Source organism: Ceratotherium simum, chromosome 34, assembly GCF_057802395.1.
Source record: "Ceratotherium simum simum isolate JZ-2026a chromosome 34, ASM5780239v1, whole genome shotgun sequence".
NCBI lineage: Eukaryota > Metazoa > Chordata > Mammalia > Perissodactyla > Rhinocerotidae > Ceratotherium > Ceratotherium simum.
Window position 1 is genome coordinate 16,790,693 of NC_141933.1, and position 19,071 is coordinate 16,809,763.

General features: G+C 48.2%; 1 protein-coding gene across 1 annotated transcript; it reads left to right on the forward strand.

Annotated features, from left to right (window-relative positions):
• The first annotated feature begins 16,572 nt into the window (after window positions 1-16,572).
• APLNR (apelin receptor) lies at window positions 16,573-18,615 on the forward strand. The gene has a single exon (XM_014792833.2). The coding sequence runs from the start codon at window positions 17,107-17,109 to the stop codon at window positions 18,247-18,249; it is 1,143 nt and encodes a 380-aa protein (XP_014648319.1). The 5' UTR covers window positions 16,573-17,106; the 3' UTR covers window positions 18,250-18,615.
• The last annotated feature ends 456 nt before the right edge of the window (window positions 18,616-19,071 follow it).

The following is a 19,071-nucleotide window of genomic DNA, read 5'->3' on the forward strand; positions in this document are numbered from 1 at the left end:
GCCCAGCCTGGCTGGAGATTTCCACTCCTCTGCCCGTTCACTCTGACTTCCTCCTCTTTTTTATGTTCCTTCTCCCTCACTGTTTTCCAGGTCTGAATAAAGTTGTCCATATCTCATTGACCTGACAACCATTTCCCTCCCCCTGCTAATAAATGCTGGTGTTTGAGAAGCCCTTCGTGAATTGCATGGAAGACCAACGGGAGAAGCAGGAAAAGGGAGCCAGACTGAGGCAACATCAGCCTGCAGCATTCCCAACAAGCCTCATCTGACTCTTCACCACCGCGACTTCATACCCTCTCCACCCTCTGCAAACCTCTGACCTGCTACCCTCTGCCTTCCTGTTCATCCGTCAGACGAGAACAGCCATCTTCTCAAACCCAGATCTTCGAACCTGCCAACGTCTGCACCCACCCCAACCCTCTGGGGAAGCAGAGTTTCTGTCCTTCTGCCTAAGGCCACTCCTTCCACTTTCCTTTGGATCCCCCCTCACTGAGACTATCATTTATCCCTTTTTGCCTTCATCTATTTTGCTTTCTTTCAACAGGATCCTTTCTGTTGACTTTTATTTTTAAAATGACAGCTTTATTGAGATATAATTCACATAGTATACCATTTACCTATTTAAGCGTACAACTTAACGGTTCTTAGCATATTCAGTTACGCAACCATCACTGCAATCAATTTTAGAACATTTTCACCACTCTGCAAAAACCCTCATACCCATTAGCAATTACTCCCTTTCCTACTTCCTCCCCCCAGCCCTAGGAAACCACTAATATACTTTTGTTTCTATAGATTTGGCTATTCTGGACATTTTAAATAAATGAAATCATACAATGCGAGACTCTTTGAACCTGACTTCTTTCACTTAGCATAATGCTTTCAGGAATCACACATGTTGTAGCATGTATCAGTATTTCATTCCTGTTTATTACCAAATAATATTCCAGTGTATGACAGTATCACATTTTACTTGATGGGCATTTGGGTTGTTTCCACTTTTTGGCTACTATGAATAATACTTGTATGAACATTTGTGCACCTGTTTTTGTGTGGACGTATGTTTTCCTTTCTCTTGGGTGCATACCTGGGAGTGGAATTGCTGGGTCATATGGTAACTCTATGTTTAACTTTTTGAGGAACTGCCAGATTGTTTTCCAAAGTGGCCGCACTATTTTACATTCCCACCAGCAGTGGATGAGGTTTCTAATTTCTTCACACCCTTGTCGACACTTGTTATTGTCTGTCTTTTTGATTATAGCCCTCCTTGTGGGTGTGAAATGATATCTCATTGTGGTTTTGCTTTGCATTTCCTGGTTGGCTATTAATGTTGATCATCTTTTCACACACTTATTGGCCATTTGTGTATCTTCTTTGGAAAAATGTCCATTAAGATCCTTTGCCCATTTTTAATTGGGTTATTTATATTTTTATTATTGAGTTGTAATAGTTCTTTATACAGTCTAGATACAAGTCCCTTATCAGATATATGACTACAAACATTTTCTCCTGTTCTATGCGTTGTCTTTTCACATTCTTATGTTCTTTGCAGCACAGAAGTTTTTAATTTTGATGAAGTCCAATTTATCGGGTTTTTTTGTTGTTGCTTGTTCTTTTGGTGTCATATTAAGAAACTGTTGCCTAATCCACGGTCATGAAGACCTATGCTTATGTTTTTGTTGAGAAGTGTTATAGTTTTAGCTCTTAGATTTAGGTTTTGGTCCATTGTGAGTTAATTTTTCTGTATGGTGTGAGATAAGGATTCAACATCATTCTTTTGCATGTAGATATCCAGTTGTCCTAGCATCATTTGTTGAAAAGATTTTTCTTTCCCCATTGAATTGTCTTGGCACTCTTACCAAAAATCAATTGACCTTAAATGTGAGGGTTTATTTTTGGAGTCGCTACTCTAATCCATTGATATATATGTTAATCCTGTTTATCTTTATGGAGCTCTCCATTCTTACCAACTGCCTCTCCCCCCTCTGAACCTTTCTCCAGAGCTGGGGGTGGGGACAATGGCCCACTTGTCTCAGAGTGACACCCCTGATTTATGAGCAGGGCACTGAGTGAAGATGGTAGTCTTTAGTCTTCTCAGCTTGCCTCTCCTGGCATGGAACCTCCACCCTAAAACTGAACTGGGGTGAGGACAATCAAGGCCCCCATATTCTTGGCCTGCTATGTCTGGGGTTGAGCCTCTGATCTGTGAAGGAGGACTGGTTGGAGGAAGTGAGCCCCAAATATTTTGGCCACCTTTGCCAAGCGTTTAGTCTCTGCAACTTGGAGAAATGAGAAATGCTAGTGGTCTGCCTTTCCCAGTGAAATGCTCTATCCCTTGACTGGACACTTAGGGGAGAGGGAGGCCCATTTTCTTAACCACACCTGCTCAGACTGGAGCTTCCATTGTCTTGTTGAGATGCGGAGGGAGGGAGGGGGGGAGCATGGCATGGGTCAAGTTTCACAGACTCTTGCTGTTCTTACTGAGATTTGGTTCTTGAATAAATGTTTCTTCGTTTGCTGTACTCCCTTAGGACAATTTCCAGAGACTTTAAACAGTGGTTGGATTTAATAATTTTCATCAGTTATGGTTGTTTCCTGGGGAGTGGGTCTGCAGAACTCCTCATCCTGCCCTCCCAGAAGTCCCCCTTGGCTTTTATACAAGCTCAAGTCTTCGCCACTAAAAAATTTCCTATCCTGCTCCAACAATTACTCAATTTCATTTTACTTTCACTGTCAAAGTTCTAGCAAACGTTCTATATTTCCTCCTTTCCAACTTTCTCCTCAATCACTCTAAACAGGTTTTCCAGGCCCATCAGTCCTGAAAGAGCAGCTTACATCTTAAAGTCACCGGTGACTTCCACATCTCAAAATCCATCAAGCATTTTTCTCTCATCTTATTTGATCTGTCAGCAGCATCCCGACATTGTTGACTGTTCCCTCCTTGCTGAACTGTCCTCTTCTCTTGGATCCTGTGACTTGGCACTCACCTGGATTACCTCCTGTGCCTATGGCTGCTTGTTCTTTGCGTCCTCTGCAGGCTTATTCTCTGCCAGCCATTAAAAGAGAAGAATCCTCAAGGCTTTGGCATGGGCTCTGCCTTAGTTATTGATTGCTGAGAAACCAATTACTCCCAAACTTAGAGGCTTAGAATAACAAGCATTTATTATCTCAGTTTCTCTGGGTCAGGAATCTGGCTATGGCTTAGCTAGATGTTTCTGGATTAGAGTCTCATAAGACTGCAGTTAAGATGTTAGCTGGGGGTGAATAGTCATCTGAAAGCTGAACCAGGACCGTAGAATCTGCTTTCAATCTTCTTCATGTGGTTATCTTCACAGGACATCTCCACAGGATGTTGGACTAAGGGCCCCAGTCTCTCACTGGCTGTTGGCCAGAGGCTTCCTTCACGTCTTTGCCACATGGGTCCATCCATAGGGCAGCTTACAACATGGCAGTTGATTTCCCTCATAGCATGCAACTGAGAGAGAGGGCACCCAAGATGGAAGCCAGTCTCTCTGTAACCTAATCTTGGAAGTGACATCCCATCTCTTTTATCATCCTCTATTTTTTAGAAGAAAGTCACCAGGTCTAGCCCACGTTCAAGGGGAGTTGCACAAAGGTATGCATTCAGGAGGTGGGGATCACTGGGGCCATCTTAGAAGCTGCCTACCATAGGCTCCCTTCTCTTCTCACTCTCTACCCTCTTCCTAGACCACCCTGGACACATGTAGACACTAATTACCAGCCACACATGAGATGGAGATGATTCACAAATTTATGTTTTCAGTCCAGACCTCCCCTCTGACTTCCAGGCTCACATCCAAATGGTCAGTTGCCATTTTTCTTGGATTTCTCAAAGGCTCCTCAAATATAAAATGTCCAACACTGGACTCATGGCTTTTCCCCAAACCTGGTCTTGTTCCACTATTCCCTATGCGTTAGTCATGACACAGGCTAAGATATGAGACAGAGAGACAGATGGTGGTCTGACTCTCCTCCACAGGGTGTCCAGATGCTCTGCCATTCCTTCAGAGGTTGTTTTCACCACGCTCAAAGCTGGCTCACTAGCTTCATGGTCATGTGCCAGCCCAAGGGGAGGGGGAAAGAAAACAATTTCCTTTTTAAAGAATGTGACGCAGAAAAAGCACATATCACTTCTACTCTTATCCTGTGGACTAGTCATAAGGCTGCAGTTAGGGAGTAAGCTGGAGTAAGGGAGGCTGGGCGGTCCAGTCTCTAGTAGTGAAGTCACGCCCCCAGCTAAAACTAGCGGGGTTATCTTACTGCCTAGACTGGGTCCCCTCAGAGCAGAGTCTGGGGCAGGGGCCTCATGTGCTCTTATTTTATTAGGGAGTAAACTCCCAGGGAATAGGAGTGAGTAACAAGGGGAGTGATGCAGAAAGGAGGGAGGGATAAGATGAAGATGCACATTATGAGCTGGCCAATCTGCAGGACTAATCCTTTAAGTTGTATAAACTGCCCCTGAGGACCAGCCTTCTCTGAGAGAATGCAGGAAGAACTCGACTGGCTTATTTCCAGTTGGTCAAAACTTTTTCCCCCGGGGCGCTAACTCTTGCTTTTCTGAGTTTTCATGCAAGCGCGTGGGCACCAGCAATATCACCAGGGAAGCCCCAGAGTGGGAGGCGAGTAGGCATGGCCTGGGCCAGAGGTGAGGAGCTGTGAGACTGTGCCTGCTGCAGGTCCATCAGAGCCCTCCCAGAGTTGGACTGAAAGGGAGATGAGCCTCAGAAGATCTGAAGGGGCACACAAGAGGACTCTGATGCAGTCAATAAAAGGAGAGGGAGAAAATAAATACTGGGGTTCACTTACCACTTTCTGCTCCTCCCTGTTTCCATGAATGACACCCCTATTCATTCAGTTCCAGCGAGTAAGAAACCTGAGATGCCCTGACATCTCCCTTTTCCTTATACCTACATCCCATCCAAAATATCTCTGCAATCTTTTCACTTGTCTCCATTTGACCACCACACTCTTAATCAAAGCTCCTATCATCTCCCGTGGGGACTAATATCACCTAATTGAACTCATTCTCCTCCATATCCATTCTCCACACATAGCCAGAGTGGCTTTTCTGTAACACCAACTGGATCTTGTCACCATGCCCTGCCAATTAAAACCCTTTAATGGCTTTCCATTGCTTGGAGGATAAAGACAATCCTCCTTAAGGTGGCCCACAAAGCTCTGTGTGGCCTGGCCCCTACTCTCCTCTTGTAACACCACTCCATTGTCCTCTGTTCCAGCCTCACTGACCTTCTTTCAGCCTTGGCTTTCCAAGCTCCTGGCTGCTGCAGGACCTTTGCACATGCTTTGCCCAATGCTTGCTCTAATTGTTTGTCATCTTTTTCACTTACCTGCCTTCTTACCCTTAAGCTTTCAGAGCAGTTACTATTTCCTTAGGGAGGTCTTGATTTTCCTAAGTCAAACCTCTATTATATATGTACCCAGTCGGGGATTCCCCAATAGGCAGACTAAGTACGTATTTTGTATTTCAGGCATTAGTGAAACAGAATCACTCTTAATTTTTCATAATATGCTCTTTGACCTTTTTGTGTGTGTGAGGAAGATTAGCCCTGAGCTAACATCTGTTGCCAATCTTCCTCTTTTTGCTGAGGAAGATTGGCCCTGGGTTAGCATCCATGCCCATCTTCTTCTACTTTATATGGGACGCCACCACAGCATGGCTTGATGAGTGGTGCATAGGTCCGCGCTCGGGATTCGAACCTGTGAACCCCAAGCCACCAAAGCGGAGGCGCAATCTTAACTGCTACACCACAGGGCCAGCCCCTCAGCAAACACTCTTTAAGTGAGTGCGTCACAGGATCTTGGAGCTCCAGTCACTGATTAGCTCTGTCGCTCACCTCTCTGTGCTGAAATTACCTGAGGAATAAATGTAGAGAGAGAAAGAGGAAAAGAGATAAGGCACACAAACATTTTAAAAGCTTAAAATTGGTTAAATCTCTATGTGGCCCTCAGGGTCCCAGGGCTCAAATTGGAATAGCTTGGAGGGGTTATGAATGAAGATATTTCTATATCCACACTTCTTGCTTGGGCCCACGCAACTGTGTGTCTACTTTTTTGATGCTAAAATTAGTGGATGTAGTGGGAGAGATTTCAGTACAAAGTTCATTGAGATAAAAAGTTCAGTGAAGAAATTCTCTCTGCGTCTTCGGTGGTGGATGAGGAAGTGAGGAGAGTGGAGTCTGGGATTGCTGTCAGGCAAGCAACCACAAGGTGGCGGTGGGTGCCCAGCAATGAGATTCTTGCCTCCCGGGACTCGACGACTATCAACATTTTTCTTATCAATTCACTTAGAAAAAAAATTCCTTAGTCTCTTCATAGTCCCTAATTTTCTTTAATAAAACAGTTGCATTTTTCCCTTTTACGTGTTACATTTACAGAGTGACATGCTCGAGGAAGAGTCATGAATAATATTGAGGATGATTCAGTGTCTCTTGGTTGTACTTCTGCACCACCTAAGGAGAAAATGACAAGATGAGAACATTTCTTTTCCGATATCAGTGTCATAATACGATATTGGATAATTACAGCACACTGTAACCACATTTCAGGAGAGAATACGTAGCTCAGAACACGGAGGTGGGTGCAGGGGACCCGGGCTTGATTCCTGGAATTTAGGGACCTGAGCTAGGTTCTAAGACCTGTTCAGCCCCAGAATCATCAGCTCATTGGACTGTGGGCAAGTCCCCCTTGCTAACGGTTCTTAGCACAGCCCCACAGCTGGAAGATTCTGGGGTTGGCAATTCCGGATGCTACGGGAGCCTAGCTTACCTGAGCCCTCTGGGGTCTCAGCCTGCAAGGTCTCCTCCCCTGAGGCAGGGCCCAGAAGCTAGTGCTAGAAATAGGGCTCAGACACAAGGCGAGTACCAGCTCATCTCCACCAGAGGTCAGCACTGCTCAGCGGTCAGAAGCACAGCAGACACCAGCTTGGCCAAGGGTATACCTCGGGGAGGCAGCTCTATGCTCCTGTTTGACAGTGACAGCCGTGTCCTGTGCTTATTTCCATCTCCCCAACCACCCCCAGAACCCGAGGGATCGCAAGGGTGGGAGGTGCTGTAGCACCTGCCTCGTGCCTTCTTGGCAACGGTGGATTGTCGTTGGATACTCGTGGTGCCTCTGGCGCCGTGGGCCTGATGTGTAATTCATCAGCTGAGCCTGTGGCATTCCAAGTCAGCTACCTCTCTGCGCTCACACCAAGCTGTTGACTATATCCCCCTGGCTGCTATCAAAGTCTAGGGCAGGCATAACAGGCACCTTTCACACCTCAAAAAACTAACATGGAAAGTATCATCAAGAAAAACAGGGCCTGGCCCAGTGGCGCAAGCGGTTAAGTGCGCGCACTCTGCTGCAGTGGCCCGGGGGTGGCTGGGTTGGATCCCAGCTGCGCACAGACGCACCACTTGTCAAGCCCTGCTGTGGCAGCATCACGTATAAAGTGGAGGAAGATGGGCATGGATGTTAGCCCAGGGCCAGTCTTCCTCGGCAAAAAGAGGAGGATTGGCAGATGTTAGCTCAGGGCTGATCTTCCTCACACACACACACACAGAAAAAAACAGAAAAAACAACAACAACAAAAACGATGACAGAGCAACTAGAAGGATTTACAACTATGACATACAACTATCTACTGGGACTTTGGGGAGAAAAGGAAAAAAGGAGGAAGAATGGCAACAGATGTTAGCTCAGGGCCAATCTTCCTGAAAAAAAAAATGACAAAATATGACTTCACAAATTACTCAGGATTATAAACCGTATACCACTGTGTATACCATTGCAGACCCTGCAGCCAGCCATCCTAGGTTTGAATCCTACTTCCAACACTTAGAAATTGAGGGATGTAGGTAAATTTCCTAATGTCTCTGTGTGTTAGTTTCTGCATGTGTAAACTGGGAATATTATCATTCCCATTTATCATAATCGACCCTTCCTATCCCATAAGGTTATCGTGAGGATTAAATGAGATAATTGCAACAGGCAATGTTTACCGAGCATTTACTCTGTGCCAGGCACAGACCTGAGTCTTTTCGTCTAGTGTCTCATAATTCTGACAACTGCTTTGTATTATTACCTCCATTTTACAGTTGATGAAACCAAGGCTTGGAGGGGCAAACTAGCAGAGCCAGGGTGTTCAAGGAGGCGTTTTGCCCTCAGACTTTAATCATTGTCCTTCATTAGAACAGTGCCTGTGGACATGGAGTAGGTACTCAACAAATATTAGCCATCATCACTATTATTATTATTGTTGTTATTATGGAGTTGTTCATGGCTTGATCTCTATGTCTACACTGCACAATCACAAAGTGTGTTGGTCTTGCAAATTATCCTTTTGCTGCTATAGCCGTGAGCCCTGGATTGACAGCTCTAGGTGAAGTTTTTGTCATTCAATCTCACTGTGCAGACAGGCTGTTTACAGCTGAACTAATGCTGCAGTGCAGGAGAAAGCAAGCTCCTTCCGGAAGGTTCCTCTGATGTCCCCCTTCAGTGAAGCACTAGCAGGTCACACTTGGGTGCAGCAGCAGGGCTCTGCTCTGAGAGAGAATATCTTGGCTGTAGAGCTCTCAGGCTTCTGGAGTCAAAGTTGAGGATTCAAATCCTCTTTCTGTTACTCGTAAGCCCATGCTCCTGAGCCAGCGATACAACTTTCTGAACCTTGGTTTACTCATCTGTAAAATGGGAATCATAACGTAAATTATCTCATGAAATTTTTATAATTGTTTTTATTTTTATGGAAATTACGTAGGGGAAAAGCATTTACACGTGCTTATGCAGTGCCTGGTCAACTTTACCTCTCGGGATATGATAAGCATTACCTATTAGAAATAGTCATGTTTATGTACTGCTCTTGCTTGGGAGGAAGAGAAATCACATCCCTCCTGGATTCTACTTTGCTGCAAAAACAATCTGAGCCCTCTCCTTAATACAGGCCTTTGGTCCAGACAACTGCTTCTGTTTCCCAATGAGCCTCCCATTCCAACCCACCCTCAGATATGCCTCCAGAGTGAATCTCTTCAAGCTTAGATCTGATCCTTCAGCTTAGCGCTGTCTAATACGAATAGAATGGGAACTACATATGTAACTTTATTTTATTTATTTATTTATCTTTTTTGCTGAGAGAGATTGGCCCTGAGCTAACATCTGTGGCAACCTTCCTCTATTTTGTACGTGAGTCACCACCACAGCATGGCTGATGAGTGGTGTAGGTCTGTGCCTGGGATCCGAACCTGTGTATCCGGGCCGCTGAAGCAGAGTGCGTGAAACTTAACCACTATGCCACTGGGCTGGCCTCCATGTAACTTTAATTTTTCTAAAAGCCACACTAAAAAGATAAAAGAAACAGGTAAAATTCATTTTAATAATGCATTTTATTTACTCCAATATATCCAAAATGTTATTTTGACATGTAATCAATATAAAAGATTACTGAGATATCTGGCATTCTTTTCTTCATACTGGGTCTTTGAAACCTTGGTTTATTTTACACCTGCAGCTGATCTCCATTCTCCCTGGCCATGTTTCAAGTGCTTGATGGCCCCATGAGGTGAGCGGCTGATGTCCTGGACAGGGCAGGTCTGGCTCTTCAGTGTCACTTTAATGGCAACAAAATGACGGTTGGCTTTTCCAGCCTTATCTAACTTTAGCCCCATGACTTTTTAAGCTCTTTCTTTTGCATCTCTGCACCTTTGCCCACATCTTTCTGCCTGCGTGGCATTCCCTCCATGATGGGTACTTTACCGCTGCTCTTTCGCTGAATCCTCATACCAACTCCAGAAGGCAGATACTGTAATGACTCCCATTTTACAGATGAGAAAACCGAGGCTTGAAAAGACTGTGCTCCTTGCTCACGGCAACATGACTTGTGAACAGCAGTAGTGTGCTCTGACCCACTCTGCTCTATTGAAGGTAACATTGCTGAATGAGCAGCAATGCCCCCAGCTGGAATGGGAATAGGCTGCCAAGAGCGGGAATGAGTGTCTGGTCAATAGAGGTATTCATGAGGCCCCCGGATGGCCCTCAGACAGGGGTGCAATAGAGGAGATTTCTGCAGTGGATTGAGGCAGAGAGGCAGGTTGGTGATGCTCGTTGCATTTGCAAGGGTCTAGGATGTCTTCCTGTCACTAGGGAGGGTGTGATCTGGGCAACCTGGATGGGGTACCATTGTCTCCAGTGCCTGCTCTGGCCCCAGGGTGGAGGGCTTGATTTCCTCCTTTAGTGGTACAAGGCTGGCCTTCCCGAAGCTTCAGTTGTCCTTGTGCAGCCTCTGGGCTGATTGCGTTGGTCTTCTCCTCTGGAGGGCCCGGCCCCACATCCTCCCATTGTCAGCACTGATACAGTATCTCATTAATTTAGACTCACTGTAAGTATTTTTGGAAACACCGTGTTGCTCTCCTGAAGGCTAGTAGGTCTGGATGTGAGCAGGGGCCAGGGTCTTGTCTGCTTTTTCCTGACCTCCTTCCGGCCTCTGCTCTGTTTCCTGTCCTAACTGCCTCCTGTCTAAGCCCCTCCTCTCAGCCTAACAAAGGCCAGTAAGCTCCTAGGAGAAAGGCTTCCTCTGGGACCGATCTATAGGGATGAAAGGGGAAGACAGAGTGGTACAGGGGCCAGTGTGCTTGACCCAGTGGGGACACCTGGATGAATTCCCTTTCCCTCATTGGGTGGGCCTCCCTTTCCTCATCAGTAAAGTCAAGTGTGTGGAATAAATTAGTGGCCACAACCTTTTCACTGTCAAGGCCACTTGGCTTGCTTTCCATTCTCCCTCCACCAACGAATTGTCATTTTGGAAGCATTCTGTTTATCTAACCCACTCTGTTTGTGAAATAATTAATTCATCTTCTCAGTTTTTGTTCATCAAAGACATCCTGAGCAGCATGGAGTAACCAGAGTCACCACATGGAACTGTGAAAATCCAAGCTGGAGGGGCCGGCACTTGACAATTAGGGAGGGTTACCTCATTAAGGGATGGGGAGAAGGTGCCGTTTCCAAAAGGCTTTATGAAATGCTGATGCTGGCCCCATGCTACCTCCTCCCCCCCATACTATCTTCTAGGGCCTCTGACCTCAGCATGGGAATCAATGGCCTCAATGGATTTTAGGAGTCTTTCCTATTCTAAGTCATAGGAACCTTGCCCCCACACCCAGGTGGTCTTAAAGAAAGCCCTGACGGCTTCTGAGGTTCTAGATATGCTGGTCCTACTGGCTGCAGCCAAACGCTCCCCATGTGTTGATGAGGGGCCCACTCTGTACAGGATGCTGGGCTAAGTAATGGGGGGGGGTAGTGGTGGGTGAGGGGGCTGGGTGAGGAGATAAGGAAAGGCTTCCAGATCCCTGTTGCTCACAGTCTAACAAACAACCCATTAAATGGGGCTTGGTGTCATGGCTGGGAGAACGGATTCCGATCTGATCCTGCCCATCACTGACCTGCTCCACTGAGAGAGCCAGTTTGCATCCCTCTTTTGACCTCTTTAGCAAGAAATCCACTTCACCCCTTCTGGGAGCCACAGCCAGAATTCTCAGAATCACAGAATGCTAGACCCAGCTAGTTCAACGTCCTCCCGTACAAATAGGGAAACTGAAGCTCGGAGAGGGGGAAGAGCCTTGTCTGGGGTCACACAGCAAGCTAGCATTCCGGTTTCAGCTAGAATGTCAGGGACCTCCCAAGAAGAACCCCATCTATTCTGTCTAAAAATGCCCCCTTCCATTTATTCTCTGTGTCATTATCCAGTTTAACTTCTTTTGTAGTGTTTATCACTATCTGAGTTCATTGCATTTACTTATCGTTCATCTATTTTGTCTCATTCCCACCTCTAGAATGCACGTGCAGGATATCAGGGACACAATTCAGTGTCCATAGTAGCCACTCAATGAATGTTTGCTGGATGAATGAATCAGTAGCCAAGATGGGATTGGAACTCCTATTTCCTGGATCCCAGGCCTGTGGGTTTTCCTGCATTTGCTGTCCACAGGGCCCAGGAGGTTCCGAGTTTGGAAGATGGCCTGGGAGTTTGAAGTTGCACCAAATGGCCAGGGGGAGAAGGAGCTGCTGCAGGGCGTCTGTTTTAATTGTCAGAAGGCAGCTGACCATTTGTTTTTGGTCAGATAAGCTGCTAAAGTAGGACTTGTGAGTGAGGGAGTGAGTGTGTGTATAGGGCTGGGATGGGAAGGGAGTGTTGCATGGCCAGAGAAAGGGGAGAGGAATTCCAGAGACAGCCGGGCACCCCGCCTGCTTCCCTGTCCTCCCCTCCCCTTTCCCTCAGATAACACCAGCAGCTGTTCTCGACACACAGCTGTGCTCCTCTTGGGAAGGGGAGAAAAGGGCCCTGTTGCCCTGGGAGAGTTCCCAAGCTGTGGAGTTCAAAGCAGACATGTAAAGTGAGGGGGGGGGGCTGGAGGGGAGGAGGGGAGGAGTCAGCAAGGGACAGAGAAAGGCAGGTCCACTTTGATGTCCCCCACCCAGAGCTTGGGGCAAGGTCTGGGCGAGGTTTCTGCTTTTCCCTCTCATCCTGAGCCCTTAGAGAGATCCAATTAACCCCCCTTTCCTGTCCTCCAGGGAGGAAGTTTATCCAGATCCCTGACCCCAGTGAATGCTGTACCCAATGCACACTTGTACTCCATGCACACACAAGTCCCGTTGCTCACAAGTGACCCTGTGGCACACACAAACCCTGCACACAAGTGCACACAGCCACACACAACTGAGTGCACAGGGCCAAGACAGTCTCCGCTTTCTGGGCCAGAAACAACCCTGGGGGTGGTGTGAGTGAGGGCTATTGAATCACTGACTCCAGAGGTCCCCCAGCTGTCTGGGCTCTCCTCAGAAGGCCCTGCAGCAGATCTAGGATACTGTTCTGCCAGGAGCCATTTGTCACAGTGCCTTGAAGAAATTACCCAGCAGAGAGAGGAGTCCCCAAGGAAACTCTCTTGGCCTCTCCAGGGCAGGCCAGCCTGGGGGACACTGGCCAACTGTCTTTTCCTAGCTGCTATTTTGCCAGATGGCTCAGGGTAGATTATTCTGGATCAGTTTAGCAAAAAGTTTCCCTTGTTAATGCAATAGAGAAGCCCCGGGGTGAAGACCAGCATTTCTCATCCTTTCTCTGTGTGTTCCTATGGCTTTAATTCAAAGGCATTTACCAGACGCCATGTTGAGGGGGGTACAGAAATGAAAAGCAGGTTCTGAGCAGATTAAAAATTAACCCTCTGTCCAGTGAGGGCTCACATCTGAGCCTTGTGGCACAGAAGACCAGCCTTCAACTACTGGTCCTATTTACTAAACTTTCATCTTCAGTGTTGGATGGACAGGGACCGTGAGTGTCAGGCAGAGTGAGGAATGAGCCTGGCTGATTCTGCTCAATTCAGGCTGCCGTTGCTGGGGACACTCAGGCTATCTGGCTCCAGCTGGCTCTTGGCTGGAGGCCGGATCTTATCAGCACTCGCTGCACTCTCTCTGGCCCCATACAGTGGCTCCCTCCCAGCCTTAGCCCCCAATTCCCTCCCATTTCCTCCCTCCTTACCATTCCTTTGGTAAGATGAACTGCTTCTTACCTCCTCTCAGGCAGAGAGCCTGGAGTCCAGAGGATTAAAGGATATCGTCTCCCATGGGGTCTCTAGGCTCCTATTTGGCTTGGGATCCAAGTGGGAACAGCTAGGGGGAGGGACCTGATTTCAGGGACATGCCAAGCTCACTTGCTCCTCTCCCTCTATTTCCTAGCTGCAGAGGGTGTTTGCTTCTTTCTGGAAGAACCAGAGAACACCTGGACTCACTGGCAGTCTCGAACTTGGCCTTTATCCTAGAATGTCATTTTTATTCGTAACGGGGCCATCTATTGTGACCTGACCCGAGCCGGACTGGTTCCTGACAACCCTTAGGTCCCTTTTGATAGGTCAAGGTTGAAGAAGTCTGCCATGGTAGAAGATTAACCATTTCCACCCAAGCTTGCTGTCGGCTTATAATGACAGCCATTCTGCCACCTGCGCAGACCTCTATTAGACAAACACTCAAGAGCAATCAGGCTCCAAGCAATTCCTACCCTGTGTACATGAGATGGAAGAAGCCTCAGCTCTGCGTCCTATTGGATGTCCTGACCACCATTTTGCAGACTGCCAATCTTCCAGAGGCTGGGTCCTGTAAACTTTCCAGTTGGCATCAGGCAGTCAGGAATCTTTAAAAATGGCTGGTCACAGGGCAGTTTCTGGATCAAGCTATGGTGCTAACCCTAAGGGCACAGACAATTGCCTGGAAGGGTTCTTACACCCTGTTCAATCAATTGGGTTTTTAATTTCACCCAAGATAGCTTATTTCGAGGTAAATTACAGGTATCTTAGCACCATCCCACATTTCTGTAATGCTCAACGATCACAAACTCCCCAATTTAAAAAAGGTTGAAGTTTTTTCTTTGGGAACATAGTGATTTAGTCCATGGACTCAAGACAGCTTTGGTTCAAATTCCGATTCTGACAACTACTAGCTGGGTGGCCTTGGCCAAGTCATTTTACCTCCCTGTGCCTCAGTTTCCCCATCTGTAAATTGAGATCAATGAGAGTACCTACTTCCTAAAGTTGTTGTACTGATGAAAAGAGATAATAAATAGGTGTAAAATATAAAATGTTTAGAAGAACGCCTAGCAGGTAGTAAGTGCTCAATATGGAGTCCTCATCAGAAACACCAACATGTTCTCATTCACACATCTCCTTTAGGTAACGGACATCTAAGACTCTCAGGATCTTTCTCGTCTTTCTCTCCAGACTTCTCTCCTGTATCCTCCTCGCTACACCCTAAGGCTTTGGTCATGTTTATCTTCATTTCTCTATCTTTGCATTTTATGTTTCTTCCTCCTGGCCTATCCTCCCTGTTATTCTCCCACCTTCTATTCTTGGCAAGCTCCCTTTCAAAGAGCACCAACTGGGGGCCCAAGGACAAGTTTCACTTGTCCTGCTCTATCTTTTTTTAATGGAATTAATTTCCCAAGTTTACAAATCCAGAAATTTCTCATAAAATCCATAACTGGAAATTATACTGAAAAACCAGAAGACTCGGTAATGCTAGGCTCCACAGTTTTGCCTGGCAATGAGAGACTGGAGCTGAGGAGGCCTCCTTTTGATGGAATGTGCTTGCTCTGGTTTGCCCCAGTCTCCACCACACCCTATTGTCTCAAACTGGCTGTTTTACCCATCCACAGTCTTAGCCTCGTTGTTGTGGCTATTTGAGTTTGGGCTCCCTGCTTTAAGACCTCTGCAGAAGATTTTTCTGACCAACCTTCCCTTGAGACAATGGATTCTACTTTTGTAAGCCTTTCCTTTGAATGTGGCCAAGACTCATGTCCTGATTTTGCTTTGTCTCATTCCTGCACAACTTGAGATGGCCTCCTCCACTCTTGGGGGTGCATTTTTTTTAATCTTATCTTGTGCACCCTTCCCTCATGCCTGCCCAGAGGTCCTGGAGAGGCAAGCAGACAGGGTAAAGTGAGTTTCTATGGGACTGTGTCCACAGCATATACTCAGTGGCTGCCCCTTTCTCTGCCTCCTCCTCTGGCTGTTTCTGACCCCAACATGGTCTTGTAGAAACCTCCTGGTCCATGGAGGTTTTCCAGGTTCCAAGAACGTGAGGACTGAAATGTATCCATGTTCTTATTGCACAGTAATTCATACTCTCATTCCTCTCTATATGGACTCCTCCTTATCTTTTCCCTGAGGAACATTTGCCCTGAGCTAACATCTGTTGCCAATCTTCCTCTTTTTGTTTTGTTTTTTTTTGTATGTGAGCCACCACCAAAGCATGGCCACTGACAGATGAGTGGTGTAGGTCCACACCCGGAAACCAAATCTGCGCCGCCGATGGGGAGCGTGCTGAACTGAACCACTAGGCCACTGGGGCTGGCCTGTATGGGCTCCTCTTTTTGCTTACTCCCTAATTCATCCATCCACTTACTTATTCACTTAACAACCATTTAGTAATCACCTATACATGCCAGGTTTGGAGAAGAAGAAAAGCAAATAACAAAATGGTAACAAAATTCATCCTGTGACCTTGGGAAAGACATTTTCCTTTTTAGGCCTCAGTTTCCCCATAGATTTAATGACTTGATTGGAGATCATTTTGTCTCGGGTTTCTTTCATCCTATGACTCTGTCCTGACTCTCTAAAACTTCCTATATCATCCACAAACTGCAATCTGCCAACAGCTTATGAATTCTAGAGAAATCCCCCTATAATTTTGTCTGTAAACCACACAAGTTCCCAGAGAGAGGGTCAAAGTGGAGGTATAAAGGAGGATGACGTGAGGAGATGAGTAGAGTGAAGTCTGGTCTGTGTGGGGGCTGGGAGAGCAGGAGGGGAGGTTGGGGGACAGACCCTGAGGGGCCAGACCCGCCTGCCAGGAGGGCTTGCCAGATGCTTAGACCATCCTGCGAAATCTCACACCCTCCTTGCCCCCCACCCACCCTGGCTCCAGCCCAGGCTGGATTTCAATCTGCATAATTTGCCCCATTTAGAGGGGATGTGGGGGGGTGAGAATAGGAGGGTAGAGACGACTGAGGAGCTGGTGCTCCAAAGGCCGGAGGAAACCAGAGGGATAGAGGCTGGGGTGCAGCTGGGTGGGAGCCAGAGGGAAAAGGTGGGGCCAGGAGGAAAGCAGGCTGCAAACCACAGATAACATTCTGCCCAGCACAGCAGGGGTCAATTTGGTCCACTTGTCCAGTGACAAGAAGGGAAAAAAAAAAGTGGGCTGTAACTTAAAGATCTTAAGACTCACAAATGAGGGGTTGGTCTGGAGGTGGGAGGAGGGAGTGACAAGCCAAGGAGGAGACAGAGACTCAGGAGGGCTCGAGGAAGTGTCTTAGCTGAGGCTGGGGCCAAGCAGTGGAGGGCGGAGGGAAGTCTGCATAAGCAAAGCATCCTCCAGGGTCCTGAGAATCCAGAAGCAGCTCCTCCTGCTGCTGGGAAGGGCTCCGGACACCTTCAGCCCTTGTTGCCTGCCCTCTGAGGCTCAAGCCAGAAGCTCAGGGTGCTTGCTGGGTTGCTGACACAGCCACGGAGCTGGTACCCTCAGGACCCCCTGCCCGTCTTCTCTCCGCTCCCCAGCATGGAGGAGGGTGGCGAATTCGACAACTACTATGGGGCAGACAACCAGTCTGAGTGTGAGTATACAGACTGGAAGTCCTCGGGGGCCCTCATCCCTGCCATCTACATGCTGGTCTTCCTCCTGGGCACTTCTGGCAATGGCCTGGTGCTCTGGACTGTGTTTCGGAGCAGCCGCGAGAAGAGGCGCTCGGCTGACATCTTCATCGCCAGCCTGGCGGTGGCCGACCTGACTTTCGTGGTGACCCTGCCGCTGTGGGCCACCTACACGTACCGGGACTATGACTGGCCCTTTGGTACCTTCGCCTGCAAGGTCAGCAGCTATGTCATCTTTGTCAACATGTACGCCAGTGTCTTCTGCCTCACTGGCCTCAGCTTCGACCGCTACCTGGCCATCGTGAGGCCAGTGGCCAATGCTCGGCTCAGGCTGCGGGTCAGCGGGGCTGTGGCCACGGTGGTCCTGTGGGTGCTGGCCGCCCTCCTGGCCACGCCGGTCATGGTGTTCCGCTCCACTGGGGACCTGGACAATACCACCAAAGTGCAGTGTTACATGGACTACTCCATGGTGGCGACCTCGAGCTCCGAGTGGGCCTGGGAGGTGGGCTTGGGGGTCTCGTCCACCGCTGTGGGCTTTGTGGCACCCTTCATCATCATGCTGACCTGTTACTTCTTCATCGCCCAAACCATCGCCGCCCACTTCCGCAAGGAGCGCATCGAGGGCCTGCGGAAGCGGCGCCGGCTGCTCAGCATCATCGTGGTGCTGGTGGTGACCTTCGCCCTCTGCTGGATGCCCTACCACCTGGTGAAGACGCTCTACATGCTGGGCAGCCTGCTGCACTGGCCCTGTGACTTCGACCTCTTCCTCATGAATGTCTTCCCCTACTGCACCTGCATCAGCTATGTCAACAGCTGCCTCAACCCCTTCCTCTACGCCTTCTTCGACCCCCGCTTCCGCCAGGCCTGCGCCTCTATGCTCTGCTGGGGCGAGAGCAGGTGTGGGGCTACCTCCCACAGCAGCAGTGGGGAGAAGTCGGCCAGCTACTCCTCGGGGCACAGCCAGGGGCCCGGTCCCAACTCGGGGAAGGGCGGAGAGCAGACGCATGAGAAATCCATCCCCTACAGCCAAGAGACCCTTGTGGTTGACTAGGGCTGGGATCCAAGAGAAGCCCCGTGCCCTCTGCCTTGCCTCAGCCTTTGCCCTTGCTCTCTGAAAGTCAGGTAGCATGAATGCGCCTTCTCTCTTGCACTTGACTCTTTTCCCTGCTCCCTGTCTCTCTCCTCCGTCTTGTCCTCCTTTCTCCTCTATTCTTGTCCAGAGGTTTGTGGATTGGTGGAAGGAGGCTGCGCCCTGCAGGCTCGTGCTCTGCAACTCAGTGTCTGTGCAACTGACCTTGCACAAGTCTCTTACCTCTCTGAGCCTCAGTTTCTCCATTTGTATAAAATGGGAGAAGTCATACTGACACTAAAATGTTGATGTGCGTATCCTGGCTCAATAAAAGTTCATTTCCCTCCACCCCTTTTCTTGGATCTTCAGCTCCCTTTTCTTCCTCCTTTTCTTTTACTTTTCTCTCCCCTCTTCCTCCTTCTGTGTTTCCCTCTATCTCTGCAATTTTTACTCTGAATCCTTATCTTCTGGCTCCTACTCCCTCTCCCATAGCTCGTCCCCCTCCCTCAATCCCTCCTTCCTCCCTTTTGCCTCCTTGTTCTAAAGGGCTCCTAAGGGTGAAGAATCCTGAAGCCTGAAAACACTACTTCTGTTCAAGCTCTTTATCCAGGTCCCTGAGAGAGCCAGGGAAAGGGCTGGGGCGGGGGTGGGGGGCTGGGTGTCAGCAAATAGTGCTCCAATCTCTGCAGCTACGAGCTCCAAAACTTTCCCCCAAATCAGATTAGTTTGCTGTAAGTTTGGGCACTGACGGTAGAGCCATCCCAGAAGCGGGCCTCCCTCCCTGCAGCCCTTCCATGATGCCAA